General features: G+C 46.3%; 1 protein-coding gene across 3 annotated transcripts in view; it reads left to right on the top strand.

Annotated features, from left to right (window-relative positions):
- hlk (hulk) overlaps window positions 1-18,799 on the top strand; it is a 110,876-nt gene that overhangs the window by 66,239 nt on the left and 25,838 nt on the right. For all 3 annotated transcript variants that reach the window (XM_089570418.1, XM_089570420.1, XM_089570419.1), the window contains exons 8-21: window positions 32-214; window positions 1,572-1,703; window positions 5,174-5,359; window positions 10,107-10,238; window positions 10,975-11,157; window positions 11,742-11,873; window positions 12,580-12,765; window positions 14,006-14,137; window positions 14,310-14,495; window positions 15,087-15,227; window positions 15,766-15,948; window positions 17,608-17,745; window positions 18,365-18,547; window positions 18,643-18,774. In XM_089570418.1, coding sequence (XP_089426544.1) covers window positions 32-214; window positions 1,572-1,703; window positions 5,174-5,359; window positions 10,107-10,238; window positions 10,975-11,157; window positions 11,742-11,873; window positions 12,580-12,765; window positions 14,006-14,137; window positions 14,310-14,495; window positions 15,087-15,227; window positions 15,766-15,948; window positions 17,608-17,745; window positions 18,365-18,547; window positions 18,643-18,774 — 2,229 coding nt within the window. The remainder of the gene's footprint in view (window positions 1-31; window positions 215-1,571; window positions 1,704-5,173; window positions 5,360-10,106; window positions 10,239-10,974; window positions 11,158-11,741; window positions 11,874-12,579; window positions 12,766-14,005; window positions 14,138-14,309; window positions 14,496-15,086; window positions 15,228-15,765; window positions 15,949-17,607; window positions 17,746-18,364; window positions 18,548-18,642; window positions 18,775-18,799) is intronic.

Genomic DNA, 18,799 nt, shown 5'->3' on the forward strand with positions numbered 1-18,799 from the left:
CCCGTGCCCTCTCCCCGTCGTTGTTTCGCAGACAAAAAGGGTGACGCCAAATGCGAAAAGGTGCTCAAGGAGCTGGAGAACATCGACGACGAGCTGGACACACACGACATTCCCTTCGTGAAGATCGACGACGATGACGTCATCAAGGAGTACGGCATTGACTCTGTGCCGCAGCTGGTATACTTCGAGGACACCATTCCCAACTTCTACTCAGGTGAGCAGTGCGCCCGGAAAAGGGAGCCACACGACGAATTGCTCGCGATTTAATATCGACGGAACATACCATAGCTGGCCCTATGATGTCATGAATTGTAAGGGTGAGATGCGCGAAACGCTCACGGGCAGAGAGTCCTGGGCCGAGGAGGGTACGAAGCTTGAGGCACTCTGGCATTTGCTGGGAAAGATTAAAATTTGCATGTTCACTACTTCAAGATCGCACAAATGTTACAGCCGAATATTCATTAGTCGTTAATAAAGAAAACCGTGCTTCATTAGATAGCCTACTATACGTCAGGGATGCAGACAGACGCTTTTTTAATTTTTAAAGCCTGGGATCCCTATGATATATGATAACTAGAGAAACAGAGCCCTGCGACCAAACGCTTTCGCACATTTTAAGAAATATTGAAGGTGCATAAAACAACGCTAGGCCCCATTTAACTCCTTTTTGTAGCATATCGCCTTATTATAACGCGTACTGAAAAGCAAAATGACGCATTTCAGTGATGCCGAAACACATGCGGAATCTAAAAATTAAGGGGACACGTAAAATCCCCCTTGAGGATATGACGCGACAGTGTTAATGCTTATTTGCTACTTTCTCTTTTATTTATGCGTCTTTTTATTTACACGCCCTCATTAGCATGCATCAGTAGGCACACTAGACCACGTGATGCACCCCAAGACACCAAAGGCCTCTCTTCAAGCAAGTCGGATGGCCGTGCCTCAATGGCTTGGGGATAACATGCTTAACTCGCAACGTGACCGTCATCGGTTCTATTCCCAGCTAATGCACCAACTTTCTTTTCAGTGTATTTAATATGCTTTAAATCATTATATGGCGTAATGATATTTCGGTCATAGTAAGACCTCACAGTCCAAATTCAACTGGAGTGTTAATCATTTTCCGTTCGCAGCTCAACGTGTGACGTCACAACTCTCTGGACCAATCCTGAATTATTGCCACAACGCGCACGGCTTCTGCTCTGAACGTTCGTTCTAATGCTAGAGCGTTAAAATGAGTTGACACAAGCGCTGACTGCTGTATCACTATGTTGACACAAGCTGCGCTTGTGTCAACATAATGATCCAACATTCAGCGTACGCAGCTGCATTGAGATGCACCAGGCGGAAAGATTCCCCTGCCCAACCTACACCCTGAACAGAATGGAGTAAAAAGGGAATAAGCTACCCTCTATCGCCTTCCCTTTTATATAAGGGAGTATGCTGGAGGACAGCTTACTGCCTTTTTAACTCCCACATAGGCGTATTTGTGTTTAAAGTGTAGCTCTGTAATTAATCATTGCACCGCGCTCCGAGGGCGCGTCAATGAGATCACACTTTGGGCGCAGGTGACTTGACCAAAGAAGAGCAGGTGCTAGAATGGCTCATCAAGCAGAAGGAATCCGACGAGATAGAAGACGTCACGCCTGAAGTGCTCGAGACGCTGATCAAGAAGTCCAACTTCCTGGCCGTACTCTTCTGTAAGTATAAAGCGGCCCGCTCTTACCATCTCTTCAACACCCGCATAATGATCAGAACTTAGCGTTATGAGAGACATGACAGGACGTCGCAGCGTACCACAATATTAAGGCGAAAGCCTTCAATGGCTCATACTGTCGCCCGTTAGCAGATGGTGTCACACCTTAGGCAGCGTGTTAACTCGTGTTAACTCAGGAACTAAAACAGATAAGAGAAAGCGAATGGTTGCTTCAGATAGAGGAGGAAAAAATGAACATAGAAGCCAGGTTTGATGACTGTAGGTTAATTAATTAATTAATTAATTACAGTAAAATATGTCAAACTTGTGTTAAAATAGCGCGGACGTCGATATAGCCTCGGGAACGGTGTGACGTCATATCCACCGGAAGCCGTCACGGCATAGTGAAAATTGTCACAGAATGGTCGAAAAAACGTCGAATTTGTGTCAAATTAGATGAAAAATGTGTAATTAAGCGTAATTAACACTTAAGATTCCCGAAAGATATATAATTTGGGTATCGATATAGCCACGGGAACGATGTGACGTCACACCCACCGGAAGTCGTCACGGCATAGTGTCCTCGGCTTTCGCCTCTCAACACTTTAGTTGCCAAAGTGGCCTCGAAATTTTTTTTTCGTATACGCCACATTAAAAAAAAGGAAATTACATGACCACGTTCATTTTCTTAATGTGAAAAGGACGTCTTGTTACAAACAAATATAGCATTTACAACGAGCCCACTCGAAAGAATGTTTTTTTATACTTATGTCTTATGCCGGTGTGAAAATGAAAAAGTCAGATTAATATAGTGACAAATCAACAAAATATTAAAAGTGCGCCAAGTTTCAAATAATATACACCTTTTAAAAATAGTAAATATAATAGTGGTAGCAGGGTCGGTTGGAGGCCATTACAGTTGAACCTGGATCATATCTAATCCGATGGGGATCGCAAAATAGTCCGATATATCGATAATTCCGTATATAAAAAAAATCACAATAGATAAGCTTTTCTGTATACATGCAAGAATGCCCTGCATCCACGCTGCACACTAAACAGAAAAGAGTAAAAAGAAAGTATGATGTCCTCTAGCAAACTCCCTTTTTATAAAAGGAATGGGCTATTAGACAACTCACTCCATTTCTACTCCCATATAGGTGTATTTGTGATCAGTGAGTAGATACGCGCTCCTTGCAGCGAGATTCCGCCCGTCAGCGTGCTGGCAGAATACCGCTCGCTAAGGGTTACTATAGGCCTAACCTGCTTTGCATCGAAGCTGCAGCGAACCACGTTTTGGAGCCAGCTGCTGCCAATCATAAGATGCCTAATGCTGCATCAATAGACTATAAATAAAATAATCTCGTTAAAATTAAGGTGCAGCTGGCTCCCGCAACCCATCGGCAGAGAAGCGAGCCCAGCTCGTTAGGTGAGGGCCGCCGCTAGGCTTTAGTTAGTTAGGTTGGCTTCACCACATGATGGCGATGTGGCGTGAAAAATGAGCACAAGAAACTGCAGACCACCTTCAAGCACAGCCCCACCAGTCTGAGCGCGCGAAAAGTGATCGAACAGCACCGTCTGGAGAAGCGCCACTTGTAGGGGCGCGGCGCACCGTTCGATATATCGAACGATCGACGAAATTGGAGTTCGATATGCTACGCGTCTTTGCTAGGTTTTTACACAGGAATTTAAAGAAAATAATAGGTTTCTTATTTCTTGCTTTCTGAATATAAAATTTATCTACAATTTCGTTATTATATTTATTAATTTTCTAACATGCAGCTTAATCCCGTTTGTTATATTCTAGCGTTTGTATATATTCGGTGCTGTTGTCCTGCCTTGTTGATTCTAACTGCCGCAATGTCCGCACCTACTTTAACTTTCGTTCTCGTTGAAGTAGGTGCGGACATTGTAGGACCTCAAACGCCTGTAGGGAGATAGTAGGGCCTCAAACGTGAGGCTAGCAGTAGGTTCAACTATATAAAGAAATGAATAATATCTGGGTTCGATATAGCCAATATTTCGATATATCCGGGATTGATGTATCCGGGTTCGACTATAGCAGAAAGGCGCACAGAAAAAAATTTCTGATCTGCGTCATTGTCGAGTATCGCTTTCGCGTTGTCTACAAATGCAATTTATGCGATCATGAAATACATTGCCCGAAATACATGCCGCATTCCAGGACGGCTCATAGATGGCGGTAGGTGCACTCGGGTATTAAGCAAGTCCTGTGGGTGTTGAACGATTATCTTCACCTGTCTAGGTGGCACGCCAATATGGCTTCCCTGGCTGATTTCGCGGGCGGAGGATTCTGCGCCATCGGTCCCTTTTCTTGCCTGGTCAGCGCGCTCGGCTTCATTAACTGCTTTTGGTGCTTCACGTTCAGCCGCTTTATTGTTGCTTTGTGCTTTCAGCGTCTCCATAGCTGCCTAAAATGCCATGGCGCTTGCCCGCTTCTCAGCAGCCTTAGCAAACAATCGCGGCGCTGGACAAATGGATGAAGGATGAGGACGACGACTTCGTACATGTAACGGGAGCGGCTACCAATCAACGCGCAGAGCAAGAAGCGTAGGCGATGGCGAAGTATTCTAATGGATCGGGAAACGAAGCTGCTCTGTCTGCGCGGGCGCTAGTTAGGACCCCACTTGAGGTTATAGTGCGGCAGTTTTTTTTTGTTTTTTTCCGGCTGGATTTCATCCTGACGGAGAGTTTCAGAATGTTTCGGATAAGTTCGACTTCATGTACGCCCTCATGTTCGGCTTCAGGTTCGCTGCTGTTTCCGAACGCTGTTCGCTTAAGTTTGCCGGGAGCTAAAAGCGTTTCACGCTTTAAAAGGACAATGATCACAACGAAAGTTACGCGCAGGACGCCCTCTTTTGCACGATTTGTGCTCACATCCATTCAATCGATCATGTACTCTACCGCATATATAAGTAACGTCCAGCGTAAAGGCTTCCATGAATTGCATGCATTTTTTTTAAAAAAAGGAATTAACATGGATAGGTCGATGTGAAGAGCAGGTAGCCTTACATGCTCCTTCACATACCGACACTCATGCTCACAAATGCTCCTTCGCATGCGTCACATGCTCATTCACCCTTTCAGTAAGGGCGTTATGAGACAGTTACTGCGCCTTTCGGTTCTGCAAGTTCTAACCGATTATTATTGTGGTTAGTCATAGCGAATGACAATGGTAGGATTATGTAGCCGATAGCAGCAGACGGTTTCATGGAGTGGTGAGATTGGAACTTTGCGGTCATAATGAAGCCGTCGCTGGCGCTGGACAGACGCACTTGAAGGTCACTGGGAGTGCCTTTGTGCTGCTTGATCGAACTCTGCACGTGACACGACTTCACGCAAGTGGCTGGAAATTAACCAGATCTTGCGCATGGCCCGAGAAATGAAATCTTCTGCTGCGGCTGCCCGTGATCGCGGGCCGAGCGCGCTAAGCCTCGTCTTCTTCTGGTGCAGACGACAAGGACGACCGCAAGAGCCAGGAGGTGCTCAAGGAACTGGAGAACATTGATGACGACGCGGACGCGCACGACCTCCCCTTCATCAAGATCGACGACGACGAGGTGGCACGCAGCTACGGCATCGACGACGAGCTGCCTCTGCTCGTCTACTTCGAGAAGGAGATCCCCAACATCTACGAAGGCGAGCACTGCTTCCTCTCCCCGCGTACCGTTGAAGAAAGCTTACTCATTGCCTTGATGCCGTCATGGTATAGTCAGCGTATGAAATGACACCCTTATAAGGTGTCCATGGTAGAGAGAGGCTCAGCAGATGGTTCTTAATATTCACAAAGTGAACACGGAAGAAAGCCTCAGGCTGCTTGCCTGAGGCAAACACCCTGAGGCTTTCCTTTACCTTGTTCACTTTGCCATACCCTTAAGGTGTGATTCATTGATATCCTGAGGGTGTCAAAGAATGAAAGTTGAACCAAGCGAAAGTATCTTAGAATGGCGAACGCTCCGATAAAAGGGGGGGGGGGGGGGGGGAGTAAACTTTATTTGTCCAACAGAATAGACCATGCCTAAACCCCGGGGAAAGTCCCCAGGGTTCGGGCGGTCAGCTTAGGTGCAGGCCCGAAGCTCCTGACTCCTGGCGGCATCCTCAGTTAGTCGGACTGCTAAGAGTTGGTTCTTCTTTGCTTTGCAGAACGGTCTCTCATGCATTCTTGGTTCCGACAGGGGAACTTTTCTCCGATGTATTCTTTCTGCGTGGTTTGTGGGGTGACGTCACAGGAAGTGCTGCCGTATATGGCGACTACGGACAAAAACGTGCATCGAATAACCAGTGCAATGTGATGGGCTTGCTAGAGCCCCTGCACCAATGTAGGAAGTTGTGGCACCCCGTTGGCAGTATGGAGAAGGAGAGAAAGAAAGAAATAAAAGGAGCTGAGGAATTCCAACAGTAAGATGCAAAGTAAAGGTGCGAGGTAAACATAGAATAAATGTGACAGGCTGGTTGAAGAAGGGGAGAAGCCGACAAAGCATGATTCGGCGGGTGCACATTCGCGTCCGAAAGTAAGTTACCGAGTGCCGAACGAAAGAACGGGTTTGTGTAAGTAGAATAAGGCGAATATACGGAGAAAAGCGCGATAAAGGCACGAAAAAAGAGGGACCAAATCGGAAATATGCGGGGCAGAACGAAAATGAGAAACGGAAAGACAGAAAAAAGGGAATGAGCAAGATTACCGAGGAACTCAGTGAGGAGAACGGGTAAACAAAGAAGTAAAAGGCGCCGCTCGAATGCCCTAGGTGTTCGGTACTTTATGGACGGCGAGAAAAGCGAAATGGTCGAAAGAGGAGGAGAGGCTTGTTGGAATTGCAGTTCCACGGTAATCTCCTCATACCCCTCCCCTGGCCCCTTCCACATGTTCGATGTCCAGGTTTTCTTTTCTTTTCTGTACCTGTCTAGCACAGTTCTCCGATTTTCACTCTCTATTCTTCATTTCTGTCCTGTGGCTTTTTCCTGCCTCTGTCCTTTGTTCCCATTACACAAACTCAATCTCCTTTTCGGCACATAGTAATTCTGTTTGGGACGCGCTTGAGCTGCCGCCGAATTGTGCTCTCTCCGGATCTTTTTACTGGCTCCTGACAACCTTTCGAAGCGTTTCTTTGTTTACCTGACATATTTGCTCTTTTACCCGTGGTATGCATTCTTTCCTTATAACGAAGCATATTGGCGAACTCCCAGTCGCTACAGCTTTCTCGCCGCGCAGATCAATGTAATGTAATGTAACGTTATGCGACGTACTGTAATGCAATGTAGTGTAATACAATGCACTTGAGCGTAATGCAATGCAATGCAACGTAATTGAACCTCCTATATACGCATGTCCTCGGAAACTCTATGGGGTGGCTAAGTCCCGGAAAATGACCGTAACTTGTTCTAACTATAACATACCGGTACGCAGACTGAACAATGCTTGGTCGCTAGGACGAATGCACAGCTGTTTAATCTTTTATCAAGCTACATATCGCAAAAATACTTCTAACGTCACTTTTAAAATGACAATTGCCGTTCGACGTGACGGCGGCCACGGAGCCCAGAAAAAAAAAAACGAGGGCTTGTGTGTGCGTGCGTAGGCAGCCTATAGAGCACAACGTTTTTGCGGGAACGCCTGTTTACGCTTTAAATAGGGGTCGATAAAGGTTGAAAGTTTTGACAGCCCAAAATTAATCAACGGCAGGAGGGAAGCCTCAGTCCGCTAGCCAACGTGCGCTCTAAACACGAATACACCTATATGGGAGTAAAAAAGGGAGTAAAGCTGTCCTCTAGCGCACATCCTCTCATAAAAGGAGGACAGCTTTACTCCCTTTTTTACTCCTTTCTGTTTATAGCGTGCTGACAAGAGGCCTTGTTTTCGTCTGGGCCCAACACAGAAGTTTGACGATACGATCACGGCTGATAAGAATTTCTGTATGGTAAGAAATCATGAATTGCCTGACCAAAGTATATTTTGCACAAAGTGCAGAGTTTCGGTATTCCGAACACTCTCCCGCGGCCCTAGACATGATACAAACCAGACAGCCACACCCAGGAGAATTAGGTGCAACAATCGTATTGCTAACGCCGCGCAAGATATACGCTATGCGAGCAACGAGTGGTAGCGCATCCGCGAATAAATCCAGTCAGCCGTAGAAAAATCTGCCTGAATGAAATTCTGTGCTTCAGCATATGGACTTTTCTTTTTTGTTTTTCGATGGCACGAATTTCGAGTGATGCGAATATGTTTCGCGATCCCATGAGATTCGCATCATCAAGATTTCACTGTTATGCGGACAACTTACACCCTAGCCCAAACGAATACAATTCGTCTTGTTACAGGGTTGGCTAGCGGAATGAGGCTGCTCCCCGTCCCCATATTCATTTTATGTTGTGCCCGCATATGTAATACATTGAAAAATGAACTCTTACGTAAGTGTCCATTTTCACTGTCTTACGCACACGAACACAACACAAAAAGAATAATCGGCTAGAGTAAAAGCAAAACCAATCACTGTATACTTAATTAACGGCCACTTACAGTACTTTGCTCATTAAGCATCAGCCAGTATAAGCAACGCATGACTGAAAATTCCTCACGGAAGGGTTCAAGAAATTTTAGCCCTTTTTTCGCTTCTTCACTGTCCGTGTCTTAAGGCCTAATAACGACGACCTCACCGATTGGAAGAATAGGGAGCTGGGAGAGTTTTATGCACCCGTGATTTACAGTGCGAAAATGCAAAGCTGGTGTCGTCCCAACTTTTTGTCAGTTGCCCTTTCTAGCTGTGCACCGCTTAATTACCCAACTGAGTAGAGGGCTTCTGCAGGCACCTCGTCTTCACAGGCAACACCAACAGAAACTGCGCCCATGACGTCATCGCAGGAATCATGCTAAAAAGGCGCGAATGAGGAGGATGCCTTGAAAAAAAAAAAAAACACCACCTCATCGAAGCGTTTCCTACCCCTTACAAAGCACTTGCACGCTTTGTTCGGCCTTAACTTTTATATTGTGACTGCCGTCTCCTTGCCTAGTCCCTCAATAATGGTCCGTAATGCTGGCTTTGGTCTTGTGCCCTAGTTTATAGGGAGCACGCCTCTGTTTTAAGCAAGCAGTCACTTTCTTCCTCTTTATCAAAGCTAGTTAGGGAACTCGCCTAACGCTGAATTCTCGCTTAAGGTACACCCCCTGTCATAAGATAAGTATAAAACCCAAGGGGTTTGCTTGTGAGGCCTTCTGTATGCCTCGTTATGCATCGTCAGCGACCGTAAGCTCTCGAAAGAGGAATGACTTTGCGTTCTCAATCCTCCCACGTTTTAGAGCGCTAGATGCGCTAGGGAGCCCTGGTAAACAGCTTAGAAGCAAACCCCTTAGGCTGTATACTTTTGATGTGGGCTGTACACGTCGAAAACTGCGAAAAGATAAGCACAAAGAAGTAAGTCATGCTTAATAGGGGCCTGTGCACCGTGCGCGGAGATAGTTTCGCGTGAAAGAGGTTCATATAAAGCAGATTTTCGACCTAGTATTACAGCACGAACTGTCAGCGGCCGAATGAGAAGAAACTACATATACAGCACTCTCATGCCACGTGTGCTATCCGTTCGTGATGTAAGACGTGATTGAAATAAGCAAGAATCAACTAGCCTGTTGACATTTGTTCGGAAATATCTCACATGCGCTTTTTGGAAGCATAGCAAGAGCCTCTCTTGTGCCCCGAAACAATCTCAATTCAAATTAATTTTGCTACCCTCACTGGAGTTACTGCAAAATAACGCAGCTGCTGCAAACTAATTTGATCTGACATGTTCTGTAATCCATCAGTGCCTCTACTTCTTTTTTTTTTTCGCAAGAATGAGAGAGAGAGAGAGAGAGAGACTCTTTAATGAAATGCAGAGAATTTAGCCGGCGTTTAAAAATCGCTGGCATGCTACTCTGCGTAGGAAGGGGAATTCGGGAGAAAAAGACAGAAGGAGAGCAGCGTGGAAGAGGTAAAAAAAAACAAAAAAAAACCCGAAGATGAAATGCGGCCATGAAATGGGTACTAAGGATGCAAAGGCGAGTATTGATGTAACCTATGGAATGATGGAGCGCATAGTCCGACAAATGGGCTGACGAAGTTCACTGCATGAAGAATGCATGAAGGTAACGTGCAAGTGAATTTAGAGCTTATCAAGATGTCCAATGTCTTTTAAATATGTAAAAAGAAAGTTCATTGCAAGTCTCTGTTGCCTGAAGCAGGCTAAGGGACCTAAAACTTTGTCCATTGTTAGGGGCACTGGGCAGAGCTTCTGCATGCAATGTTCATAGTACGCACGCTCGTTAGCATACGCAGGGCACACAAGTAGGATATGTTCCACAGTTTCTATAGCACGTAGTGCTGTCCGTTCCTTATATGCGCATCTCCTTTCACAGGCGACTTGACGAAGGAGGAGGAGGTGATCGAGTGGCTCCTGCACCAGATGAAGTCGGACGCCATCGAGGAAGTGAGCGACAAGATCCTCGACTCGCTCATCGAGAAGCACCCGCACGTCGCCGTGCTCTTCTGTGAGTGCCCACTCCGCCGCAGTCTCTCCTCTCACAGAGCATCGCCAAAGGGCGGATACGATTAAAGTGATGCAGGCGTGAACTGCGGGACCGGTTGGAGATGTGGGTGAAGAGAGAGCATTGCTTTAAACACCCGTCGTGGTGTTTAAAGCCCTGGGATTTAGCATAAAACGATCCGCGTCCCGCTACAGCAGTATCAAGTGTACTCCACATGAGGCCGTCTGCGCATGCGCAGACGGCCTCGTGGCTAACACACGCGATTGCTATAGGCTGGGCCGGTGTGTTTTGACTCGGTGTATGAAAGACACTCTTTCATAAACGCGGACTTGTTGAGGCTGGGAAAGACGCAGGTGACTTCGAATGAGCTCCATGTGGAGGTGCGGCTCGTGGAATCGTACACTGGCCGTAAGCGCGGCAGTAAGCCGCCTGCTCATCGAGTTAATTGAACATGCAAGTAAATTTCGAAATCCCAAGGTGTGCCAAGAAAGCAGGGGGAGAAGCGGCTGTAGTCCTAATACCACACAACACTGCCACATAGTGCCCATACCAAACCAGGAGAGTGGTCTCAGTCGTTCCATGGTCCATTGGAAACATTTAGGAGGCTTCGGCAGATAGGTTAGTGATTTACGAGTGTAGCACTTTCTCCGTCGGCTGTCTATGTTCAGAAGGCGCACTATAATGACACTGACCAGACAGTAGCGACAAGTTTCGCTCAACCGTCTCGTGTTCGTTCCAGACAAGGAGAACGACAAGAAGTCTGAGAAGATTCTCGTGGAGCTGGAGAACATCGACGACGAAGCGGACGAACACGAGATCGTGTTCCTCAAGACCAACGACCCGGAGGCCGCCAAGAAGCACGGAATCGAGACATTTCCCAAGCTGGTCTTCTACGACAACGAGATCCCCAATCTCTATGATGGTGAGACAGCGCTCATATCGGTCCCCTGCCGACGCGAATGTATCCTTGGCGTTATTGCTGTCACGAGCATGCTCGTCTGTGAACTGTGGACATGTCTGTGCATTTATGAATGCCTTCAGTACCCCATGGGACGGATTACGAGTACGTACAGGGTCGGTCAAAAGTTCCCAGGCCACAGGGTCTGCTTTTGAGCAGTACAGTCTGGCAGTTACAACATTCCCGAAGCTCGAAATATCATTACAGGGTAGAAGAAGTATCGTTCTAACCGCTGAGAGCCTTGACAGCTTCATCGGAATCTTAAGTGTCAGGATATACCGACGAAAAGCAGACCCTGTCGCCTGAAAATTTTTGACCAACCCTGTACCTGCGTTGCGTAAGAAGCAAATTACATGCAGTAATTAGCACATGGCGTGCAAACGATATATCGTGAATTCGCGACTCTGGGCAGTAAAGGGTTAACCTGGCACTTAATGAACACTTGCACTGTACTTAAGTCGCATTTCGTTCTTCAACTTTTCCTTATACTCGTGCGAAGGAGAAAACGCAGACATAACTAAATTATTTACGTCTAATTATCATCACAGGGGATCTGATGGATGAGGACAAGGTCCTTGCCTGGTTCATCAAACAGAAGGAGTCCGAAGAGATCGAGGAAATCACGGAGAAAATGCTGTTCGAGCTTATTGATGAGAACCCCTTCCTGGTCGTCTTGTTCTGTGAGTATATTCACGTTTGTACATATACAGTACTGTTCTTACCTGTATGAAGCACTTAGACAGGTTGTTGCGTGTACTGATTACGGATCACCACGAGCAAAAGTGATTCAGGTTTTTGTTGTAACAATTAAAGTTCGAACTCGAATACTACACGAACTTGCCATTAATCTGAAAACACACACAACTGCGTCTTTCTCCTGAGATTATTCATAGCGATAACAACAAAACAAAATCAGAGTCGGCGGTCCCAATGCCCTTTACCGCCCCGCTTGACTTCTTTAAGTTTCATATTATCTATAAACGTATTCAGACTAAAGCTATCATAAACGTTCATAAATTATTAGACAAATTAATAAGTATCCAGAGAGAGAAAAACAAGAACAAAAGTAGTCTTGGTTCTCCGGAAGTTTAGTTGCTTTCTTTAGGAACAATGAATAGCGTAACCAAATAGTTTCGCTAAATGGCTAAACTACAGGAGAGGTGCCATTTAGCATCAGTCTCATTATCTTCTCTGCAGAAAGCAGCGCACACGCTATGATAAAAACTATTGCTCACAGATGAACCGCTTGCACAACGGTGTCGTGGTGCATGCGGGTCCCACTCGACTTTTGCCTCATACAAACCAGTACTCCTGAGACTTTTTTTGGAGTGAAGACGCGCTTCACCATACTTTGTGTCTGTCCTAATCGGCTCCCGCTCTCGCCAGACGACAAGGACCACAAGGCGAGTGCCGAGGTGCTCGCTGAACTGGAGAACATCGACGACGACCTGGACAAGCACAACGTTCCCTTCGTCAAGATCGACGACGACAGCGTGGCCAAGGACTTCGGAATCCTCGACGAGCTGCCCGCGCTCGTCTACTTCGAAGACAAGATTCCCAACGTCTACGAAGGTACGTGGGGGGGAATGGATGTGCAGGCGTAGTTAGTTGGTCGGCGGAACTAAGAGGAGGTGTCGCACGGGCGAAACAAGAAAACAGTGAAGTCATTTTCGGTCTGGTGACGCCACTTCCATACAGCCAATGGGAATGATACGGTCTGGTGACGTAATTTACCCAACCAATGGGTGAATCTTATGGCCGACTACACATTTTTTTAGCGATGAGGCTATCGAATGTTCTTGATTAAAAAGTTGTCCGTGCGAAAATTCTCCTGGGAAAGGAGCGGAAGGGTTAAATGGACGGGGACGAAGAGAGAAAAAGGCGGCCTCCGGACCACAGTTCTACCCGGCTGTGACAAAAGGGTGGGTGGGATGGTAGGTTGCGGCGTGCATGGTAATAAAACTCGCAAAAACCGGAAGGCCAAATAGCGTCATTGAGGGAAGCAGGCATGTCGATATGTTGCGTAGCGTCATCTCCGCGCTGCTTGATACCACTCGGAGCTTTTCAAGATCAGTACATCTTGATCTTCCGTATGTTTTCGCTTATATGATTCATATCTATTCACGATGAGCCTTTTAAGTTTGCTGTAAGAACGAGGCCGCGTCTCGCGCAAAAAAAAAAAAGAGTAATGTAAGTGTCATTAGAGGAGGCCCAAATTCTGTTGCCGAGTCAAATCGGCTGAACATAATGACCATGACGACAATGTACTCACCTAATCATAGCCTTTGCGCACAAAACGCATATTTTCTGCGCAGAACATAGGGCTGCTGCAGACATTTTGCCTTTTATTTTCTCGTTCTACCGTTCTTCCGCCTAATAAACCAACCTAATAATAATAATAATAATAATAATAATAATAATAATAATAATAATAATAATAATAATAATAATAATAATAATAATAATAATAATAATAATAATAATAATATGTCTGTCCCTCTGAGTTGTTTCATGCCACGAACAGATGCAGCCATGCAGCTTTCCATCGTTCGTCGCATGTTGTGTTAGGGCTGATCGGAATCCTTCGAATAGATCTACTTTACACAGTCGCCTTGCTTTCCTTTCAGTTATGTGGTTATTGGACCGCTGCGGCGCTATACCCTGCCAACAGCACTTTTCCGCCCTTGAGTAAGAGCGGGCCCCGATAGCCTGAGCAATGCCAACGCATGACCAGCGAGGCAGGCTCAACTCAGTGACAGCAAACGCTGTTGTTTATCGCGTATGGCAACAGGGCCCGTGTTTTTACCCGCAGGAAATCTGAAGGATGAAGACGAGGTCCTGAAGTGGATCCTGCACCAGAAGTCCGAAGACACCATTGAGGAGGTCACCGAAGAAATCTTGGAAATGCTGCTTCGTCAGAAAGAATACGTCCTGGTGTTCTTCGGTGAGTCATTAATATATCATATGCACTCGAATACCCAATTATAGGATATTATACAAGGGCTGGGCTATTACACGTATTGGATGTCTTCATCGATGGCTGTCTTTAAGTAAAACACGCTTAAGGTATATTGAAAAACTACCCGCGCTCTGCGTTTTTTCTGCCTCAATTGTAGCGCCCGACAACTGCAAGGAGTGTCCGAAGATCTTAGCGGAGCTCGAAAACATCGACGATGAGTCCGACGACCATGGCATCATCATTGTGACCACCGATGACACCAAGCTAGCCAAGAAGCAGGCCGGGGTGACCCGCCTTCCAGCCATTGTCCTGTTCAGGAACGGACAGCCTGTTCACTACAAAGGTAGGAGCCTCGCGGCAAAGTCCTCGGCTAATAACTGAACCGAGGATGCGACATTGTGCAACGGTCACGTTGAGGACACGTTACATTTGCTATTGTTTCTGTTAGCACCAGAAGCTTACTGGTGCTAACAGATTGGTTCAGTTACTCCGTTTACTGTCGCTACGAGGATGTCATGAAAGTAGCCAAACGTAGACCAAAGGGTCTTAAAGCAAGCTTGGGAGAACCTGCAATCCAAGCAAAGTGAATCGTTATTAATACTATCCAACAGTATGAGTAAGGTTGTTCGAAGTAAAGCTTTTCGGCCCTAATATCGGAGCTGTTTACCGAAGAGTTATAGTACGAAGGGTACTTTTAATGCAAGTTTACTTTAAAATTTTCTCTTATTGTCAGCCACCGTAATTTTCGGATTTCCCACTGAAATCGTTCAGCTTCGCTGAAGTGGACCTCAATGCTGAAATTGTTCTGGGGATGTTTGTGTCCTCGCTTCGGTGCAGAGTTCAGAAAAGCAGTCACTAAGTGCGCCCATGCAACAAGTTTACCTTAACGGCTTAGCAAAAGACGTTCCCCAATGCGCTGCACCTTTTTATGCAGGCGACCTGATGGACGAGGACGCGATTCTGAAGTGGATGACCAGCGAGGAGACCCTGGACATTCCAGATCAGATAGAGAGCGTCAACCAGAAAATGCTGGACAAACTGCTGAGCACCAATGATTACGTTGCCGTCTTCTTCAGTAAGTGACAAAGCTGCAATGTTGCTTAAGCTGTCGGAGTATATGAGCTCATGTTTGCAGCCTTCGGAGGATTGAGAAGGAAGGCCATTAATTGCGTACAGTCCCCTTGACGTTTGTACTATCAGAATCTATCGTATTTGCTGCTCTAATTGTTAAATTTTACTGCATGCGGATGAAACACTAAATGTTGCATGGAATAAATGGGACAAAGGTTAGGAGGTCATGATACAGTAGGTTGTCAAGTCTCGGCGACGCTAGTAGACTGCATTAGAGTCTGCTATTTACCTTAGATCTCTAGCGATCCCCTACTCCCCTCACCCCCTTTTCTCCACAATGTATTATGTGATACATGTTTGCAATTTCGAGGTAACAGTATGCATTCCTGAAAGCATTCAGTGTTGTACTCGTACTGTGCGGCCATTATTCAAAGCTATGCCCTTACCAGAGGCTTTTATCTCGGTTGAACACGTACATGTGCCCCTGTACCTGGCCGTCATTTTACATTGGCCTACACCCGATGTCTATTTCGATTACGCAGCCAAGGCCAAGTGCCCGGAGTGCGACAAAGTTCTCGCCGAGCTGGAGAACATCGACGACGAAGCAGAGGCAATGGACATCGACTTCGTCAAGGTCACAGACCCGAAGATCGCAAAGGCTTACGACATCATCTCTCTACCTGCCTTGGTGTTCTTCAAAAAGAAGTTTCCTCAGTACTACGATGGTGAGACACGGAAAAATTGCTCCTGTACAGCTGATTTGCTGCTCATGCACTTTAGTCTTATCTGCGTGCGCTTTGGGTAAAAGTTGAGTTTGAAGGTGACTTGGCGCGTAGGTGTTATGTGTTGTTCGCTGGGCTGGCTTAGAGGTATTAGAGGTAAAAGTGATGCTTGCTCCGTGGCCGAGACCAAAATAGTGAAAAAGAGGAACAGCAGAGACTAATTTTTAGTAGGGGTGTGCGAATATCAAATTCTTCGAATACGAATCGAATACGAATACTTGGCTCCGAATATCGAATCGAATATCGAATAATCAAGGACAGACGCATTTAACCACTACAAAACATTTATTTGAACACCCAAGAACATCGCAGTTCAACTATCGATGATTAAATGAATACAAAAGGTGTGTGTGGCTGCACAAAAAGTATCAGTCTCGAACATTATTCTTAGAAGAGTGGAAATATTAGAGAAGATGGCTCGTACACAGCATTGATTAAGACTAGCTTGCCATCAGCACGAACGCGCGTTCCTGGGATGAACATAAAAGGTTGTCGTGAAGGAAAACCCGCTGCTCTACATGGTCAGGCAGAAGTAGTTCCCGTCTAGCTGAAACGACTCCTCCAGCCACAGAAACTGCCCTCTCACTTGGCACTGAGCTGGCACGTATTGCGAGGTAATTCGTGCACAGCTCTGACTATACCAGCTTCGCAGGTATAGCCACAATGAAGCTCACCAGCGCAGTCAGCTACGGCATAGCCCTTGGAGGAAGGAATGCGCATTGCTCTGGGGGCCGCCTTGTTGTTTTGTCTGTCAATAGGGCTTGCGGACCGAAATGAACGCCGGTGCTCACAATGAATATTCGGCTAGATACGAATATTCGCGTCGGGTCGAATATTCGAGACAACACGAATACTTGGATTTCGAATCGAATACGAATACTAAAAATATAATATTAGAATTATATTCGAAAATTTCGAATATTCGCACACCCCTAATTTTTAGAGATACCGCCGTCAAAGCTAATTCTGAATCAATCCTCTGTCGAGCAAGGCTCCCCCCCCCCCCCCACAAAAAAAAAACAAATAAAACCACCTCTGCCACCACAAATACTTGCGAAAACATCGCGCTTTTTGAGACCAGCTGTGGTGATCAGGGGTTAGAGCATCACCATGCAGGCACAATACTACTTTTCATTTTAATTACTTTTCACTATTTTTTCACTAGTTTTCATACAGATTTTCCACTAGTGTTCACTAAGATTTGCATGACAGATATGACTTCTCAACAAAGCTTATGTTTTACCTAAAAAAAAGATCGCGGCTTCTAAAACAATTTTAAGCATCGCTCTTTGAGCCATGCGTAGATTTGTGTCAGGACAAAATACCCTCGTGCTTCGAAGGATTGCAATATAAAGCCGCGAATTATTACGCGAAACTCAGTGCACACCTCGCACATAAACAAGTTTTTATCTACTAGCACAGTTCGCAAACTGTTTTCCTGCGAGTGCAGTATCATTACAGTAATCTTATTTCAACACTACATTTAGCGCTCCTGCCATGCATGACAGCAGTATATCGTTACTGTGTTATTTTATCGAATACGCTTAACTACAGCTGCATGTCCGTTGTCGTGAACGTATATGCCACTGTGTCTGTTTTCAGGAAACCTCAAGGACGAAGACCAGGTGCTCAAGTGGCTCACTGAGAGCAAGGAGAAGTCGGACGACGAGATCGAGCTCGTTGACCGCCGGATGCTCGAGATGCTCTTGGAGGATATGGAGAGCGTCGCCGTCTTCTTCTGTGAGTGCATCGCTCGAAGGCATCTCTAGCGGTACTTGCTTTGCAGCTTTTTTTTATTTTTTTTCCGTTCGCAACTCCGACATGCTTTGATGTACCCGGCATCAAACAATCAGTGACCCTTTTGTGTGACCAATATCTGCCAGACCGTAAACAATGCTCTTTCGGCCACGAAGCCACGTGTTGTCCTCTTGAAAAGCTCCCAGACCATAAATTCGCTTCCTTGCCCTGCAGTGCAGTTTTTGTAGGTCTGCAGTACTCCAAATCACTGAAGGATGAGCACGACGTTAGTTCTCATCTGTTCAGTGCCTTTAAGCACTAGTGGTGCTTCCAGAGCTGCGCCTCATGACCAAGTGGAAGAATCGGCGGCATGGACCCTTTTTCAAAAGGACTGTACTTATACTGCAGATTTGCTAGCGTGTAAAGCTTTAGGTTAGTTATTGCTTCTAGACTCCACGTTGAAAATGTCACGTCTGCCTGCAGGCGTGGCTGTCACGCCACGTGGCACACACGCCACGTGGCGACACGTGGCAGATACGCCACGTATCTAGTTATGTCATGCCAGTCATGCCATGGCAGTCACGCCCCTAATTTTCGTTTCTCCTTTTTTTTTCCACCGAAGTCACGGATGACTGTCCGGAGTGTGACAAGGTACTGGAGGAGCTGGAGAACATCGACGACGACACCGACAAGCAAGGCATCTACTTCGTCAAGATCGACGACGAAGTGTACGCCAAAGAGCTGGGCGTGTCCGAGTATCCGTCCCTGGTCTACTTCGAGCACGGCGTTCCCAGCATCTATGTGGGTACGTTTGTCCTCGACTGCCGTCTTGTCAGATGATGCATTTCACTGCTCCCCTTTCCCTGCGTGTCGGCTGACTGCTCCCGCCCTTTCGCGCAGGCGACATGACAAGGGAGGAGAACGTGCTCAGCTGGCTGATCCAGCAGAAGAACGAGGACACCATCGAGAACATCAACAGGGACATGCTCAACAAGATGATCGTCGACACGGACTACCTGGCCGTTTTCTTCTGTAAGCAATACTGGCTGGAACTCCG

This window comes from Amblyomma mixtum, chromosome 2, assembly GCF_055824585.1.
Source record: "Amblyomma mixtum isolate Tamu chromosome 2, ASM5582458v1, whole genome shotgun sequence".
Lineage (NCBI taxonomy): Eukaryota > Metazoa > Arthropoda > Arachnida > Ixodida > Ixodidae > Amblyomma > Amblyomma mixtum.